The sequence below is a fragment of the Ambystoma mexicanum genome, chromosome 8 (assembly GCF_040938575.1).
Source record: "Ambystoma mexicanum isolate Mex_15411 chromosome 8, UKY_AmexF1_1, whole genome shotgun sequence".
Classification (NCBI taxonomy): domain Eukaryota; kingdom Metazoa; phylum Chordata; class Amphibia; order Caudata; family Ambystomatidae; genus Ambystoma; species Ambystoma mexicanum.
This window is the reverse complement of record NC_090929.1, coordinates 1,727,139,925-1,727,158,771: the sequence shown is the minus strand read 5'-3', so window position 1 is coordinate 1,727,158,771 and position 18,847 is coordinate 1,727,139,925. Positions and strand designations below refer to the sequence as shown.

Below are 18,847 nucleotides of genomic sequence, written 5' to 3'. Positions count from 1 at the left end.
TTCTACAAGATGTTGTGCCAGCCTTCCCCCAACCGGCGAACCATGGGACTGAGCTGAAGTGGCTGCGGCAGTGCCTGAGGGCAAAGAGGCAACTACTCGAGCGGCCTTGGCACCTCGAGTACCCTGTTTTCCACCTCTGGTACTCCTACGTTGGCCCCTTTGACTTGCAGCTCCCCTCGATCTACCAAAGGTAGAGTAGTATCGAAAGGAACCTCCCCCTCCATTACTGTCCCCTAGGACGAAAAGGCAGAGGTTGGCGGACAGCAGCGCTCAACGACTTTGCTCCAGCCTTTGAGGTCTGCAACCTCTCAAGGCTCTCGTCAGCCTTGCGGCCAAAAAAGATGTCCACCATCAAAGGGCATGTTGAGAAGCCAGGCTTGAACATCAGGAACAAACCCCGACTTCCGCAACCACGCAAATCTGCGCATTACAGTGCTCGCCGCCATGGACCGGCTGACACAATCTGCCACGTCCAGACCCGATTGAACGGATTCACACATGGCATCCTTGCCATCCTGAACAAGGGCAAGAAAGCCATCCCTTTCCTCCCCTTCGGGAATATGTTCAGCCGCCAAAGAAACACAATTCCACAGAGTGAGTGAAACGGGCTAAGGCACACACAGAGTTGGCTGCTTTCAAAGCCATACCCCCTGAAGAAAAGACTTTCTTCACCCAACCGTCAAAACGTTTGTCGTCCCCATCAGGAGGGATGGTAGGGTATGATGCCTGTTTTGCTGGGGCCGTAGCCGCCTGCACCACTGGCTGGGCGATACTTTTTCGGCAACGACTTACCCACTGCCGGGAGACTCTCCGGAGCAGTCCAAGCCGCCGCCACCCTTCTTTGCAAGGCCATATGAAATGGCAGTACCAGGTCAGTTGGTGGACCTTGGTCCAAGATATCAATCAGGTCATCCTGCAGAAAATCCACTGGTGGCGCAGACCACCCCAAGTATTCCGTCACCCTCGACATGAGCCGCTGGTATGAAGACTCGGCGTACGTGCCAGGCTCAGGCCTGCCGAACTCAACCTCCGGAGAGGTGTCCAGATCACTGGTGTCATGCAAAGACTGACGCAGGTCTTCCATCTGGCTATGACCAGACAATAGGTAGTCAGGAACCTCATCAGGAACCAAACCTTCCTCAGACCCTTCCTCCACCTCAGAAATATAATCCAGAGGCTGGAACAAATCCCTAGAAGAGGGCACAGAAAAAGGCTGAAATACAGGCCTCACTGACTTCTTCAGGGCCTTCCTCTGAGTTTCCACCGATGCACGGGGTACCTCCGGTAAAGCCTCCACAAAAGGCGTCGCGGGCATCGACAGAATCAGTGTCGACGTCGAGCGTGGCGCCGATGACTTCGACACAGGCCTCGAGGGCGGTGCCCCGAGCGTGTCCTTCGACGGCCTCGGCGCAGATGGCGTAGATGACTTCCTCAGAGGCAGAGCCTCGAGAGAGTCCCTCGACGGACATGGCGCCGATGTCTTCTTACAAGACCTCACAGGTTCCGCCGGTCTCAAGGGCGTCGAGGACTGGGACCTGGAGCGGGCATGGCTAGAGCGATCCACCTTGTCCGATTGGGACCTCGACGGCTCCCGATGATCGCTCCTACCGCCCGAGCCCAAAGGCGTGCGAGCGGCGGCCCTAGCACGTTCCCTGTCAGCTTCCTTCAAAGATGCGGACAGAACGGAGCCCTGCGATTGAAAAATCGCCATCATCTCTGTACGAAATGCATCCCATTCCACAGGAGAGTAATGCTTGTTGGGACAAGCAACCTGCCGTCTGGCGGAGTCCTTGGACGAGGATGGGGAAGGCGACCGGTGACGGCGCTTCCGCGAGTGCCTCAAAGAGGCAGAGGAATGGTGGGAACCACTCCGGGACCGAGACCCCCTGGACTTACGCCGATGTCTCGGAGAGTCGCCCCTTGAATCGTCGGTCGAAAGCCGAGCAGATTTCGACTTTTGGGGTTTGGAAACCCTACCTACAGAAAGCTTCTTTTTCCGCTCCCGCAAGGCCTTCGACATTAACGACTGGCAATCGTCACAGTCATCAGTGGCATGGTCCTCGCTGAGGCACCAGAGGCAGACATCGTGGGGGTCCGTAAGTGACATCTTTGAACCGCAGTCCAGACACTTCTTGAATCCCGACCGCGGGGTAGAATAAGACGAACACATGATATCTTCACAAAACATTAAGTTCGTAGAACCGAAAGAATCAGAAGAACTGAGGCGCACTGAGATCTCCGAACCGAACACGTTTGCGGAAAAAATGGAACTGAGGCTACGGGCGCTGTGCGTCCTACTTCTAACATCCGGTGACGCCGGCTCGACGGTGACCCTCAAGGACAGCGTATCGACGTCATTGACGCAGGAAATTTTCCAAAGCAGCACAGCTGTGGTGATTACCTGTCATAGATGTGGAATACATTGGAGGAACCAATCCCCTCGAATACAGAGTACTGCTGAGAGGAGACCAGGTACCTCAAGGGTGTTAGTAAATGTAAGAAAAACATATAAAATATGTAATTGCAAAAGTGTGGAAGGTGGAACAGCAGAGCACCGTTTACTCACCCAATGAAGCCTCGGTCGCTGGTATTCTTCTAGTGTCCTTATCTTCTATGAAATACACCTCTTCCTCGTCCTTAATTTGGAAGGAAACGACCTCATAACCTGTATAAAGCAACATAGAAACGTAGAGTGTACAACAGGATGTTATTAATTCCTTACTCAGCGTTCTGTTTGTAGGATGGGATTGTGAGGGCGAAGGAATCCGTATTAAAAGCCAGAAATAGGAGCCTTCCTAGGAACTGTTAGGACACGCCTTAGGGTTCTTAAAATGGTCAAATGTAGCATGAAAACTGAGTAACACTAGGACATGGAGCTACTTCATTTAGCATCGTATGAGATAAGAATGGCTTGTGCTGGTTAATTACTAAAACATTTGAAAATGAAAAAGCATACATGAAAACTATATGAATTGAAAAGTCATCAGTCCCTGTCAAAATCAGAGAAACAGAGTGCAGAAAATCACAAACTTGCTCTGAAGGTGGGTCACTTACTGACAAATCTTAGCACTGTTAGGAATCGGAATTAGAAGTGAGGTACCTGAATTGTGGTTGTTGCTGCGTGCTACGGGTTCTGTGCCGCGGTGATCAATGGAAACTGAAACTGGTTCTTCTTTCCTCAAAGAAACATCGTTATTCAGAACTGGAAACCCTGTCGAGCAAGTAAAGAACGAAACAAAAAGTAATTCACTAAACCTTTTAAATATTGAGATCACTCAATGCCAATCTACAAATATTCATGAGTGAGTGTTCACTGTTTTTAGGGACTCGATCAGCGACCTGGGGCTAAAGAGAACTCGGATCATCTCTAGAGGAAGAGATCCTCTTAGAGCGTAAATTCACAGGAGTGTTGCAGAGCAGTGGTCCACGGACTAAATACCTTTGATCTACGTAATGGAGCACCAGAACCTGGGAACCAGCAAGAAACGGGGACCCCTTGAGTGGAGATTAAATGCAAAGATGGGCCTTACATCCAACAGCCAATGAAGTCTCTGCACTGACTTTTTGTCACTTTCCATTTTTCCGAACACATCTGGATGACTTTTGTGTATTTTCTGTGCCTTATTCAAATATTGTGTATGCCCCTCATGGTGCAGTCGGCATTCTGCACTGGAATTACTGAACGCCTAATTAGGAGTTTATCAGCATTCAACCAGCAGTGCGTTTATCATTGTCTTGTATGAAATGAAAGAAATGTTGCAAAAGATTTAAGGACACTACAAAGGTTTGGGCAACCTTTCTTTAAGATCTGGCAATTAAGGATATGCCGGAACCAAAAACGACCCTAGAATTGAAGTCATCACTGATAGCGGAATTTCTTAGACCAAAATGAGTGCAAGAGGATGACTTCCTCTGGAGGAGTGGGTGCAACTGTCAGTCCAACTGACTCCTCTTTCACACACTAAAGTACTGCCACACATCAGTCTGCATTTCTCAGGACATGCAAATAAATGGGTGTCCACATCATTAGAATGCAAGTTCAAGCTGTGTGGCGAATATTTCATAGAAATGATAGAGGAGAGCTTTTAGGCTGCATAAAACCCACATTTTATCCTTCCCGATGGGACGGTAGAGGACTTCACACTCCCAGAATCCACTATGAGGACAAAGTAACGCATTTGGGAGAATTCTGAAGATGTGGCAGGTCTTGCGCACCATTCATCTAAGAGTGTGCTCAGCCTGTTACCACTCCACGGATCTGTGTTTGACCTCATGGTCCACGCTGCATCTGCATGAGGTTGATAATGAGTACCATTAAGTCGGGTAACAATATGCATCTGTTATCCGTTTTTAACGGGCACAGGGTGAGCATGCACTTACACCGGTTATGTTACATTTGCGACCACCGAGGATTTTGAATGATCCGAAGTATACGGACACCCTTTCGTTCTTTCCTCACCTCCACTGACACGCTCATCTCTTTCCCTTCCTCCCGAGTCCTGAGGGTGGTTGAGATGTAAGGGCTCCTCGTAGTTTATCCTGAACAACAGATCAGGGCCCACCGTGGGATCACCTGTTATATGAAGACACAAACTCAAGATCAGCATATTCACTTGCGATAACTTCTCTGATGCGTCTGAACCATTACTCTATTTGAGAGCTCACCCCCGCAGCTGAGAGTTCACCCCAGCATTTGAGAGCTCACCCCGGAATTTGAGAGCTCACCTCTACCCAATGATCACAAGCAGTCGTTTTTTGTAAAGCACGGAAGTTGGACAGGTGTACTATAAAGATATGCAAATATAATCCCTGTTGAATCCCTTGGACAGACCCTTAGCAAACAACTTACATTCCGACCAATACGTAGATGACACAAAAATAGTTTAAAAGTTCATCCCCCTCACAACTCAACACCCTCAAAAACAGTCTCACCACCATCAACAACTAGATGGCCACCCACCTCCTCAAACTCAACCCTTTCACAACAGAATACCTCATCTGCCCCCAAGGCACAAACCCAACCTCACGCCCTAGATCCAAGAACTCATGGACAACCCACACATATCCCTTTCCACACGTTTGCCCTGGAAGCAAGACAATGCAGAGAGACACCGGTTTGAATCCCGTTCCAGCGCTTAGAGACTGGTCTCAGTTATGAGGCATGCTATAAAATAATAATCCATTAATTCAGGAACACACGCAGAAACCCCATCAGAAAAAGGCGATAAGCACACCACAATGGCAATTAGAAAAAAGTGCTAACAATACAAAAAGAACACCTTGCCCCTCAGGGTCAGCATCAACAATGCCAATGCATACTTTGTACTAACTCGGGCATTTTCTATTCTTATTCAAGCTACGGAGAGAGAGAGAGATAGAAAACACATCTATCCCAAAATGGGCCAGCACCGGTGTGTTCTTGCTATGAACATTTCTAAAGTTAGATCTCATTAAACATTACTGATTTCTTCTCGACTTTCTATTCCGGGAGTTGTTCGTGCAAGGGTTAACACAGGCCACTTGATTCTTACAATTATGACTAGAAGCATTGGTGTTGCTGCGCCTCAACTAGTAGCAATAATGAGCATGAGATGCTTGTATGTGGTCAAAGATTGACTTTTTTAAATATTTGTAGAATTGTTCACTTTGTTGTCTCAAATGTTACTTCACATCAAGAAACACATTTTAATTGTGAATCCTTCATCCCTCGACACGGGTTTCTCCAATTCAATCAATTGGTTCCTCAGGAGGGTTTGTCTGACTTACAGATATTTCATGCATACTCGACTGCAGCCTCAGTGTAAGAGCACCATACCTTTGCAACCCAACGTTTAACAAGTATAAATCCAAGCTTACAATAGAGATCGCCTGTGCTTGCCATAAGGCTGCAATAGTTTAAGTGTAGCACTTGATTTTTACAAACTATTTTGAAATACGATAACTAACACACACACACACACACACACACACACACACACACACACACACACACACACACACACACACACACACACACCCCCACCCCCCCCACCCCCCTCCTCCTCTCCCCCAAACGTCCTGACTCACCTGTGAGTACACAATCATTCCTTGCACTTCCTTCTGAATCCTGCAGATTATTCAAGCGCTGGGGTACCTCTCTTTTTATACGAAAGCTCACATCAGTGTTGGCCATCCTATCACCTGTAATTCAAAGTCAGAAATCTGTGAATTTATATGTACAAAGAGTTCCCTTTTGGTTTTACTCTCAGAGCCTGGAACAATGCACTTCGAAGCTTTACCATGCTACCAGCCCCTGAGTGTGTTACACTCCCCCTGCCCTGCCCTCCCCCCCACCCCCCTATCCCCCCACACCCCCCCCCCCCAAGTACGACCCCATCAGAGAGCTTACTGGAGCCAGTTACACTAAAAGCAATCATCTTCCTAGTTTGGACAAGATACAGGTTTCAGTTACTCTTCTGACATTTGCATGCACAGAGACGCTCAGCACCCATCGTTACCACACTTCCAACTGCTTCACAAAGAACATCGATTCATAGAATGCACTGCACTTGCCTGACACTTAATTCACATGTGCACCCAACATTGTCCTCGCAAGCACATTAACATTGAAGAACACAGCACTGGCCCCAACATCTGTCACTGTTAAATTAAATTTAAAAAATCAGCAGCTAAAAAAGGCACCAAATGCAAATTGAGGACTTGAACTTGGCTTCTAAAGTGCACTTTGCACACAGGAATGCACAGACGCAATCTGGCATTTAAATAGAAGTAGCATTTTATAACTAGGGCTATTTTACAGTGAGGGGAGATGTGTAGAACGGCACATACATACTATGTTAGTGACTCGTGTAAACAAAAAGCGCCATCTTTGATTACATGAGTGTTTCACCAAAGGCAAACGGGACGAACCTCCGTTTTCAATGGGATTGAAAAGGTAAGCTAACTATGGGTTTAAACCTTAACAGGGAGCAAAACATGCTCTAACCTTATTATAGCATTAAAAACATACTGAATCGAACTCTTATGATCTGTTTTTCAGATCGCAGGACCGAGTCCCAACTTAAATTACACGCGGCCACGCATGATACTCACATTGGACCACAAAGGGCTATTCAATTGAGAGGGAAGAATTGGGTACGACAGAGATTTACCTTCACTAAGCAAACTGTTAATAACATCACGATATAAGGATATTGATAGAAACTCCAATTCCTTCAATTAGATCAGCCAGAAGGTGGTAGGAGAACAAACGGGAAGAGAAACAAAAACCACATACTACCCGTAGTGAACAAGAAGGGTTACTCAGAAGGACCTAAAAGTACAGGTACATGGAGATATGTTTTTATATTTCTTGACTTCGATTGTTTTATATTAATTGCATGTTGAGACATATCCTTACACACATACATTTGTATGCTTTTAATTCTTCCAGCAGCTACACTTCTCTATTTGCGCGGGGTTGGTGTACTGCACACCAGGTGACTAACATTGAGGATATTATAATTCCAAACAAAGTAATCGAATAACATGAAGATTGGAAATATCATCCAGGTGATTATACTGACGTAAACATGACAGATAGAGTTTTTGGATTAACCAGAATCAAGAAAATTTGACTGATTATTATTTTTGTATAATATTTTATAGAAATAAGCAAGAGAAAAAGCAACATTGAACCAAAAATCTCCTGATGAAGCTCCTGATGAAGGCACTATACTCCCAAAACACGTCGAGCAAACCATTTTTGGGATAACAAACAAACATTTGCATCGTTTATGATGATTTGTTGGATTACCATTGTTGGATCAATTTCTTCAAAAAACGAATTGTTGGATCAATATTGTAATGACATTTGATAGCTGAATATATGATTGAATATTTCTCAGGAATAATTTTGATATATTGGAACAGAAAAATATGCATAGCATGTTATTAAATATCAATATAAAATAGGATCTCCTTTGTAGTTACTTAACGCAAATAGGATGTGCAAGGGACGGAAGGGTTCTACAAGTTTGTAGACATCTGTTGTTTTTGCATTGTATATACCACCTAGTGTCAGGGTTGGTTAATCTCCCTTGCACCCCACTAATTTTCAGAAATGTAATACTTAATTAAGTCACTCTAGGAGTGCTCGTAGTCAACAGGAGAACAGTAGTGTAGTATATACAAAATGAAACAACCCAAAAAAAAAAAATCCAATACAAATCTTTGATATATGCAAAATGCAACACACAACATTTGTTTTGCGCAATACTTTGTGACTTTATGGTTCCAATTTTATAGCTAGTTAGCACACGTAGAAAGGAGAGCAAGACAGTGCTAACAGACGCATGATGATGTGCACGAACAACACGGTAGATACATTAAAAAAACACAAGACTGCACTTGTCAAACTAATGAAACTATGGGCCTCATTACAAATCAGGCGGTCCGGAAATAACAGTGCCTGTAAACCCGCCGCCACCGTTGTTTCCGGACCGCCTGATCCCGACTCCTGCAGGCGGGAGCTGGTGTTCCCGCCAGGTTTGACCTGGCAGGTTTAACACTGCCCGCCTGCAGGCGGACGAGGAAACACCGGCAGCATTACGAGATGCTGCCGGTGTTTCCATGATCCCCATTCCCATTGAGTCCAAAAGGACTCAATGGGAATGGGGATTAACACCATTCCGCCTCCGTGATTCCCGGGAAACCGGGGTTGTAATGCCCCGGTAATTCCGGGAATCACAGAGGCGGAATGGTAATACGAGTCCGGCGGTAACCAGGCAGTTTTACCGCCTCGGTTACCGCCGGACTCGTAGTGAGGCCCTATGTCTGGGAAGGTGAGGGGTGCTGAGGATGGGATATGGGCTTAAAAAGCCAAGAAATAGGCTTTTTTCTTCTCCGATGTCCACAAACAGGCCGGGGCAGTCCTGTGGTGTCCACAAACATCTTAGATGTTCGGGGGCATCTATATTTATTTGTGCATTACAGGGTTGGTGAAAAGCAGGTTTTGGATGGCTTATAACTTTGGCGCCGTTGCATTACATTTTGGAATTTCATTCTAGCCCTGGTACTGAATTGTTTTGCAAAGTGTAGTGCTGTTTTGTCAAGAGGCACCAAAATTAGAGGGGGGGGGGGTGTGATGCTGGAAATGCATCGGAGGGAAAGGGCCTCCGTATCCTTGTCCTTTTTCTGTTCTTATCGTGTGTTCTGTCGTGTTTTCCGCGCAGAAGTCCATGCGGGACTCCTGGCGGTGCAGCTCTCTCTTTTGGTTTGGTGAACAGACCCATGGGATACCCTTATGGCACCCATGGGTAGGGGTACAACCCTGAGCCCCTAGTGTATGTTTTTGGGCACCCGTGGGTGGCCCACAGAGCCGGGTATGGGCTGGTGGCAGCTACATGCTGAATTTGACAGGTGCGCTGGGTATCCGCCATTTTGGGGTACCCCGGCCCTGCCATTGGAATCAGTTGATTCCTGATAGGAAACAAGATGGCCCCGGTGGCCTCTTGCTTTCTATCCCCTGATACCTTGTTTTCCCAAAGTCCTGGGAAGCCCTGACTCTGTCCCTTCCCCCTGACTGGCTGTTGGGTGGAAGTTCCGTATATGGTGTTGTTGTGAAGGCCCAGCTAGACTTACTGGAGCCTTCCCGCTGACTGTATGTTGTGGGTACCTCCTGTGGGTGGGACCTGGGTGAATGGGGAGTGTGACCAATATGCACTCCGTGTTGTGGCTGTCTGGTTTCTGCCATGTGAGACAAAGACTGAGACAGCCCTGCCCGAAACTGGACTGAATGCAGTGTGTAGAGTTGAATGGCTGAGTACTTGTCTCAATCCACATTCCTTGTTGTGAGTGTCTGAGCGGGAGAAGAGTGGCCTGAATGCCCTGCGTGCCTGATTGGCTGACCGACTGCATGAATGCCCTTCTGTACGATTGGCTGCTGAGTGTGTGCCAGCAGTGTGGATGAGAGACCAAATAGTATATCTGGGGACCTCTCACCACTGGAAATTGTTCAGAAGCTGAAGTCCACTACGACGAGTAACTGGAGTAACTGACGCTTGACCTTGAGGCCCTGCTGGAAGAGAAGGATTGCCGTGGCTCTCCTTCACGATCTAAAGGCTGCTGTGTCTCCAAGGACTGACCCAGAGAGGACCTGGTAAGGCGCCCTCTTCCCGAGCTACGAGGGACCATCGTGCACAGCTGACCTTTGCCAACGCTCCCTGGTAGACAGACCTACGACAGGCTGCCGACCCGATACGGGGACTGCTGAGGAATCCCAAAGCGAAGCGCCCGGACTGTTGTCCGCCACTGTCGACGACCGCCGTCGCCGACCGGAGCCGCCGCGCTCCCGTTTGCCTAAGAACTTTAACTTGATCAACGGACGCTCTCGTCTGCATCGCCGTACCGTCTCCTGTGGGAGAAGGCCTGACCGTCGACGCGCCGAGGAGTATCCACCGGTGGGTTTCCCGCCACCCAAAGGCCGCAGAGACGCCGACGACTCGACGCCCTTGCTGGGCCACAGTTCTTCTTCATCTCTTTGCGGTCCAGAACTATCGTCACCGAGGTGCCCCGCACGCCTCTTCCTTGCAGGACGCCAACGCTCCGTCGTCGACGAGCACCGCTCGGATCAAAGCCTGCTGCCTCATCGACGTCGTTCTACCCGGTTCACGGTCGGACGTTCGGCGCCCCGTGTCTCCCGCTTGAAAGGGGCGACATTCAAGAAGGGCCGCCGATTCCCCGACACCGAACCCCGAGTCCGCGACGCCTCTCGACGATCCGTGGCTCCTGCCTTAAAGGGAGTCACTCCAGAAGGATCGGTCGACGCCTCGCCGACGAACTCTACTCCACCAGGTACATTGGGGGGGTAAAACATTGTAGGAGAGAACGAGACTCTTGAACAATATATGGACTGGGCTTGTTTTATATATCGTTATTTTACAGGTTGCCCAGGTGGGGGGATCTCCACTCAGAGCTGTGTCCAGTAGCAAGGACCAGTCGTCTGCCTATTGTTTCATCCGTCTGCTTTCTCTCTTCTCTATATTGCTGGTTTCATTGCTATTGATCCGTGTGGCATTTTCACAGCCTTGTTGATGCCCTCTAATCGAATATTAGTGGTACCACTTTAGAATTGTAGATATTTACCATTGTTGATTTTCCGGAGCACAAAGTGCATTATTGTGATAAGTGTACATAACCTTTGAATATTAATTATATAAAGACTGTGTTTTCAGTAATACAGTGTGTGGACATTCCTTTGTGGGGGCTTGGGGATACACTGTACTTAAGAACCAGCCTGCATCACCTCCTGAGAAGCTAGGCCTTGATTGCTCGTCCATCGTTACCATATCAGAGAATCTTGGCTGGGGTCCTCTGTGCCTTTCCTCTGCCATATAGAGAGCGGAAGTACAGACCCCCCCACCTCGTCCTGACAGCTTGGTGGCAGCGGTGGGATGCTTATGGTTTTAAGAATCAGTGTATAACCGTGCCACTTACAAAATATCTGCACTTTATTGAATTAAGGTTTAGGTGTGTTCCAAATAACTGCATTACAAGCGATGGAGACCATTGCGAATGGTAAATTGACTCGGATGAGCTTAGAGGCTCTCCAGAGTGCTTGTGAAGCCAGGGAGTTAGACTTTGTGGATAAGTCTAGGGCTGAGCTGATAGCTGCCCTGGTGGACTACCAGACTGATGGTGAAACTCTTGATGAAGGGGGGGATGCAACCAGTGAGGACTCTGCCCCTGGGGTTGTCGCTGAATCTGTTTCTGGGAATGCCGCCATTCCTGCTGCCTCTGTTCCGAACCTCAGCAATTCCATGGAACTTGAGTTATTAAGGATGAAGTTGGCCTTTGAATATCGCAAGTTGGAAATAGATGCTGAACTTAAGAAAGAGGAGTTGGCACAACAAGTGGAGCTCAAGAATAGAGATCTTGAACTCAAAAATAAGGATCTTGCGCTCAAAGATAAGGACACTGAATGTCAGAGAATCCAGTTAGAGAAAGCTCGAGTGGAGACTTCAGCTAAACCAATTGAGAGTGGCAGGTCCCCAGCCACCAAGTTTATGAAAGATTTGGTTGGTGTGTTTTTGGAGGGTTCAGATATCCTCCAATGGATTGAAGCGTTTGAAATGGCTTGTGCAATTCATGATGTGGATAAAAGAGATTGGGCTAAGTGTTTGTTAAGCAGAGTGCCTCAAACTGGATATGACTGTATTCTGAAACTGAGTGTGGAAGAAAGGGGTCAGTATGAGTGTATGAAGTCTGCTTTAATTGCCAAGTTTGGCAAGACACCTACCCAATATCTTAAAAGGTTCAGGGATTTTAAGAAACGAGAGAATGTGTCTTGGGTTGACTGGGTGAGTGCTGCGCACATGAACATGATGGGGTGGATTGATGGGTACAAGGTGAAAACTTTTGCTGAATTATCCCACCTGTTTTTTGAGCATTTTTCTGAAGCCTGTTCGCCAGAGCTGCGTCAGTATGTTGCTGACCAGAACATTTTGGACCCCTTTAAGCTGGCTAGGTTGGCTGACAAGTGGGTCTCCCACCGGGTGTCCCCTAAGGACTCCAGTGGGAAGGACAAGGATAAAGAGAAGGGGGCCTCTCAGAAAGCTGAGGAGTCCCCCAAGCAGTCACAGTCGAATAAAACAAAACCTTCCTCTCCTAAGAACCAAAAATCTAGTGGGGATAAGTCCTCTGTGGGTGGGAATAAGAGTAGTGGTCCACCTGCTGCAAAGCAGGCTCCCAGTGGTTCCAGTACCGTACCTCGCACTCCTAGCACTTGTTGGGATTGTGGGGCTCTGGATCACCGAAGGGGTGACTCCAAGTGTAAAGGTAAGGCACTTGGAGTACAGGCTGTCAGCCTGACCTACCCTTACCCCGTGTCTGAGGTGGAGGCCACCGTCCTCCCCTCCTCTACCGGAACCACATTTGGTGCTCCAGTAGAGATTTCCTTAGTGTCCCTTGGGGCCTGGGACCAGTACGCAGAAGTACTGGCGACTATCCCGCAGAACACCCGTAGGTTTTTGAGAAGTGTCCTCTTGAATGGCCAGCCTTCTACTGGTTTGAGAGACACTGGGGCAAGCATGACAGTGGTGGACAGGACCCTGCTCAAGCCAGAGGACTATGTAAGTGCTCCTCTGAGAACCACCAGGTTAGCTGGTGGGCCTCCCAAATTATCGCCTGTAGCCTTAGTCACACTCATGATTGGAGACAAGACAGCAAAGCTTCCTGTCCTGGTTCAGGACAATGTCCCTGCTAACATTCTGTTAGGTAATGATCTAGTAGAGTTGGGGTTGATCTCGGATGGTCTTCCCATGACTGCTGCTGCGGTCACTAGGTCACAGGTGACACCGGGTCTGGCTGTGAGTCAGGTACCCGAGCCAAAGGCGAGGCCTAAGGCACGAAGAAGGAAGACCAAGAAGGCCACCTCTGTGGGAGGAACACCTTCTCTTCCTACTGTTCCGACAGCACCCATTGGGATCCATGCTCCGGACGGGCTGGGTCCAGTGGAAAACCCGGACTCAACTCCTGTGGGAGAAGAGACAGAAGACTCTCCTGTGGGAGAGGTTCTCAACCCGGAGGATCATCCCGACCTTCAATGCTTGTTAGCTGAAGGGGGACCCTCCCGGGCGGACTTCTGTAAAGGGCAGAGAGAGTGTCCCTCTCTCGAGGGTCTGCGGACGCAGGCCCTGTCCCAGGCACAAGGTGAAGTGCCTAGGACATTCAAGATTTATTGGGAGGGTGAGCTCCTTGTTAGTGAGCCCACTAAGCCTGAACCTGGTGCCCTCAAGAGGTTGGTGGTACCCCAGGTTTACAGGCCCTTCCTACTGCAGTTGGCGCATGAGGTGCCCTTGGCTCGTCATCTTGGTACCAAGAAGACTAAGCAGAGGCTCTCTGCCCACTTCTACTGGCCTCGGATGGGAGTGGAAGTGGAGTCCCACTGCCGGACCTGCCCCACTTGTCAGTTATCTGGCAAGACTGGAGGCAGGGTCATTGCCCCACTGCAGCCATTGCCAGTGGTCGGCACACCGTTTGAGAGGGTGGGCATCGACATTGTCGGTCCCCTGGACCCTCCCACTTCAGGTGGACATCGGTTCATCCTGGTCTTGGTTGATCATGCCACCAGGTACCCTGAGGCTATACCCCTTCGGACTATTACTGCCAAGGTGGTTGCCCGGGCTCTCCTGGGCATTTTTACCCGTGTTGGATTCCCCAAGGAAGTTGTCTCCGACCGAGGATCCAACTTCATGTCGAGTTACATGAAGACCATGTGGAAAGAGTGCGGGGTAACCTACAAGTTATCCACCTCTTACCACCCCCAGACCAATGGTCTGGTTGAGAGATTTAACAAAACTCTCAAGGGCATGCTAGGTGCTTTGGAAGAGCCCCTACGGAGGAAATGGGATCTCCTCCTGCCATGCCTGCTGTTTGCTTACAGAGAGGTACCTCAAGAGGGTGTTGGTTTCAGCCCCTTTGAGTTACTCTTTGGACATCCCGTGAGGGGGCCCCTCGCCTTGATCCGAGAAGGCTTGGAAGCCACCCCTCCAGGTCCCGCCAAGCAAGTGGGGGACTATGTGTTAGGCCTCAGACGGAGGATGACACAGATGATGGGTCAGGCAACAGCAAATCTCAAGGCCAGCCAAGAATTGAATAAGTATTGGCATGACCTTAAAGCTTCGCAGGTCGATTGGACTCCGGGACAGGAAGTCCTCGTGATGGAGCCTACCAAGCCTAGAGCGTTGGCAGACAAATGGACTGGACCCTTCAGGATAATCTCCAAAATGGGCGAAGTCAATTATCTGGTTGACCTGGGTGCCTCCGGGGTAGCCCCTCAGGTATTCCATGTCAACAGGCTCAAGCCTTTCCACCGGCGAGCAGAAGTCTCATGTCTCTTGCTAGCTTCAGGGCAAGAAGAGGAGAGTGAGCCCCTTCCTGATTTGCTGCATAGCAACCCTCAGGACGGCTCAGTGGAGGGAGTACAGCTCTCTCCCGATTTGACAACAGAGCAGCAGAGGGCCTGCCGGGCTTTGCTCCAGCAGTATGCCTCTCTGTTTTCGCTGACACCGGGCCTTACACCGTGGTGTAAGCACGAAATTGACACTGGTGACAGCGTGCCTGTCAAGAGCAGGTGCTACCGTATGTCAGATACCGTTAAGAACCACATCCAGGCCGAGGTCGCCAAGATGTTGGATCTGGGTGTAATTGAACCCTCAACCAGTCCCTGGTCCAGTCCAGTGGTCCTTGTCCCCAAGGCAAGTTCCCAGGCGGGTACCAAAGATTGGAGGTTCTGTGTGGACTACCGAGGAGTCAATGCCGTCACCAAAACTGACGCGCACCCCTTGCCCAGGGCTGATGAGCTCGTGGACACCATAGGTGCTGCCAAATTTGTGAGCACCTTTGACCTCACCTCAGGCTATTGGCAAATAGCTCTGACGGACGATGCCAAGGAAAAGACGGCATTCTCCACACCAGAGGGACTCTACCAGTTTAGGGTCATGCCTTTTGGGTTGAAGAATGCCCCTGCCACTTTCCAGAGGTTGGTCAATCATGCGCTCAGTGGGCTGGAGGCCTTTTGTGTGGCCTATCTAGACGACATTGCCGTCTACAGTTCCACCTGGGAAGCGCATTTGACACACCTGGATAAAGTGTTGCAGGCCTTGAAAAGGGCTAACCTCACTATCAAGGCTACCAAGTGCCAGATAGCTCAGGGGAAAGTTACCTATCTTGGTCATGAGGTAGGAGGGGGTCAAATCCAGCCTCTTTCCAGTAAGGTACAGGACGTACAGAACTGGGAGACTCCCACTACTCAAACCCAGGTGAGAGCCTTTTTGGGCCTCACTGGGTATTATCGCAATTTCATGGCGGACTATGGGACCATAGCCGCACCACTGACAGCTCTGACTTCACCCAAACAGCCTAGGAAGGTTAATTGGACTGAAGACTGTCAGAGGGCCTTTGATGGCTTGAAAGAAAGTCTGTGCAGGGCACCCGTGTTGTGTGCACCTGACTACAGCCGACCCTTTATCGTCCAGACGGATGCCTGCGACACCGGAATTGGAGCTGTCTTGTCCCAGTTAGATGACAAAGGGAGAGAACATCCTATCATATTCATCAGTAGACAACTCAAGGGTAGAGAACTTAGGTGGGCTACTGTTGAAAAGGAATGTTTTAGTATAGTTTGGAGCCTTAGGCGTTTTAGGCCCTACCTTACGGGGTCCACCTTCAAGGTCCAAACAGATCATAAGCCCCTGAAATGGCTTATGCAGATGAAGGGTGAAAATCCGAAACTGCTCAGGTGGTCCATTAGCCTGCAAGGGCTAGACTTCACCATAGAGCACAGACCAGGGAAGAGTCACGATAATGCAGATGGCCTTTCCAGAAGGTATGTTGACCGTCTGGATGAGGGTGTCTATCCCGTGGGAGATTAGGCACCCTAACCTCAGTCTGGGGGGGGGCGACTGTGATGCTGGAAATGCATCGGAGGGACAGGGCCTCCGTATCCTTGTCCTTTTTCTGTTCTTATCGTGTGTTCTGTCGTGTTTTCCGCGCAGAAGTCCATGCGGGACTCCTGGCGGTGCAGCTCTCTCTTTTGGTTTGGTGAACAGACCCATGGGATACCCTTATGGCACCCATGGGTAGGGGTACAACCCTGAGCCCCTAGTGTATGTTTTTGGGCACCCGTGGGTGGCCCACAGAGCCGGGTATGGGCTGGTGGCAGCTACATGCTGAATTTGACAGGTGCGCTGGGTATCCGCCATTTTGGGGTACCCCGGCCCTGCCATTGGAATCAGTTGATTCCTGATAGGAAACAAGATGGCCCCGGTGGCCTCTTGCTTTCTATCCCCTGATACCTTGTTTTCCCAAAGTCCTGGGAAGCCCTGACTCTGTCCCTTCCCCCTGACTGGCTGTTGGGTGGAAGTTCCGTATATGGTGTTGTTGTGAAGGCCCAGCTAGACTTACTGGAGCCTTCCCGCTGACTGTATGTTGTGGGTACCTCCTGTGGGTGGGACCTGGGTGAATGGGGAGTGTGACCAATATGCACTCCGTGTTGTGGCTGTCTGGTTTCTGCCATGTGAGACAAAGACTGAGACAGCCCTGCCCGAAACTGGACTGAATGCAGTGTGTAGAGTTGAATGGCTGAGTACTTGTCTCAATCCACATTCCTTGTTGTGAGTGTCTGAGCGGGAGAAGAGTGGCCTGAATGCCCTGCGTGCCTGATTGGCTGACCGACTGCATGAATGCCCTTCTGTACGATTGGCTGCTGAGTGTGTGCCAGCAGTGTGGATGAGAGACCAAATAGTATATCTGGGGACCTCTCACCACTGGAAATTGTTCAGAAGCTGAAGTCCACTACGACGAGTAACTGGAGTAACTGACGCTTGACCTTGAGGCCCTGCTGGAAGAGAAGGATTGCCGTGGCTCTCCTTCACGATCTAAAGGCTGCTGTGTCTCCAAGGACTGACCCAGAGAGGACCTGGTAAGGCGCCCTCTTCCCGAGCTACGAGGGACCATCGTGCACAGCTGACCTTTGCCAACGCTCCCTGGTAGACAGACCTACGACAGGCTGCCGACCCGATACGGGGACTGCTGAGGAATCCCAAAGCGAAGCGCCCGGACTGTTGTCCGCCACTGTCGACGACCGCCGTCGCCGACCGGAGCCGCCGCGCTCCCGTTTGCCTAAGAACTTTAACTTGATCAACGGACGCTCTCGTCTGCATCGCCGTACCGTCTCCTGTGGGAGAAGGCCTGACCGTCGACGCGCCGAGGAGTATCCACCGGTGGGTTTCCCGCCACCCAAAGGCCGCAGAGACGCCGACGACTCGACGCCCTTGCTGGGCCACAGTTCTTCTTCATCTCTTTGCGGTCCAGAACTATCGTCACCGAGGTGCCCCGCACGCCTCTTCCTTGCAGGACGCCAACGCTCCGTCGTCGACGAGCACCGCTCGAATCAAAGCCTGCTGCCTCATCGACGTCGTTCTACCCGGTTCACGGTCGGACGTTCGGCGCCCCGTGTCTCCCGCTTGAAAGGGGCGACATTCAAGAAGGGCCGCCGATTCCCCGACACCGAACCCCGAGTCCGCGACGCCTCTCGACGATCCGTGGCTCCTGCCTTAAAGGGAGTCACTCCAGAAGGATCGGTCGACGCCTCGCCGACGAACTCTACTCCACCAGGTACATTGGGGGGGTAAAACATTGTAGGAGAGAACGAGACTCTTGAACAATATATGGACTGGGCTTGTTTTATATATCGTTATTTTACAGGTTGCCCAGGTGGGGGGATCTCCACTCAGAGCTGTGTCCAGTAGCAAGGACCAGTCGTCTGCCTATTGTTTCATCCGTCTGCTTTCTCTCTTCTCTATATTGCTGGTTTCATTGCTATTGATCCGTGTGGCATTTTCACAGCCTTGTTGATGCCCTCTAATCGAATATTAGTGGTACCACTTTAGAATTGTAGATATTTACCATTGTTGATTTTCCGGAGCACAAAGTGCATTATTGTGATAAGTGTACATAACCTTTGAATATTAATTATATAAAGACTGTGTTTTCAGTAATACAGTGTGTGGACATTCCTTTGTGGGGGCTTGGGGATACACTGTACTTAAGAACCAGCCTGCATCACCTCCTGAGAAGCTAGGCCTTGATTGCTCGTCCATCGTTACCATATCAGAGAATCTTGGCTGGGGTCCTCTGTGCCTTTCCTCTGCCATATAGAGAGCGGAAGTACAGACCCCCCCCACCTCGTCCTGACAGGGGGTCCCAAAATATTGTAGAGGCTTATTATAAATTTGGTACCATTTGAGGAATCTGCACAAATGTTTGCAAAAAGATTTAGATTTTAGATCTAGATATACATGTTTTT

At 49.6% G+C, this 18,847-nt stretch overlaps 1 protein-coding gene across 3 annotated transcripts in view; it reads right to left on the bottom strand.

The window, feature by feature from the left end:
- LOC138473370 (zinc finger protein 282-like) overlaps positions 1 to 18,847 on the bottom strand; it is a 391,100-nt gene that overhangs the window by 195,275 nt on the left and 176,978 nt on the right. For all 3 annotated transcript variants that reach the window (XM_069612058.1, XM_069612059.1, XM_069612060.1), the window contains exons 4-7: positions 6,067 to 6,180; positions 4,460 to 4,573; positions 3,101 to 3,211; positions 2,567 to 2,665 (exon numbers count right to left, since the gene is read on the bottom strand). In XM_069612058.1, the coding sequence (XP_069468159.1) occupies positions 2,567 to 2,665; positions 3,101 to 3,211; positions 4,460 to 4,573; positions 6,067 to 6,180 (438 nt within the window). The remainder of the gene's footprint in view (positions 1 to 2,566; positions 2,666 to 3,100; positions 3,212 to 4,459; positions 4,574 to 6,066; positions 6,181 to 18,847) is intronic.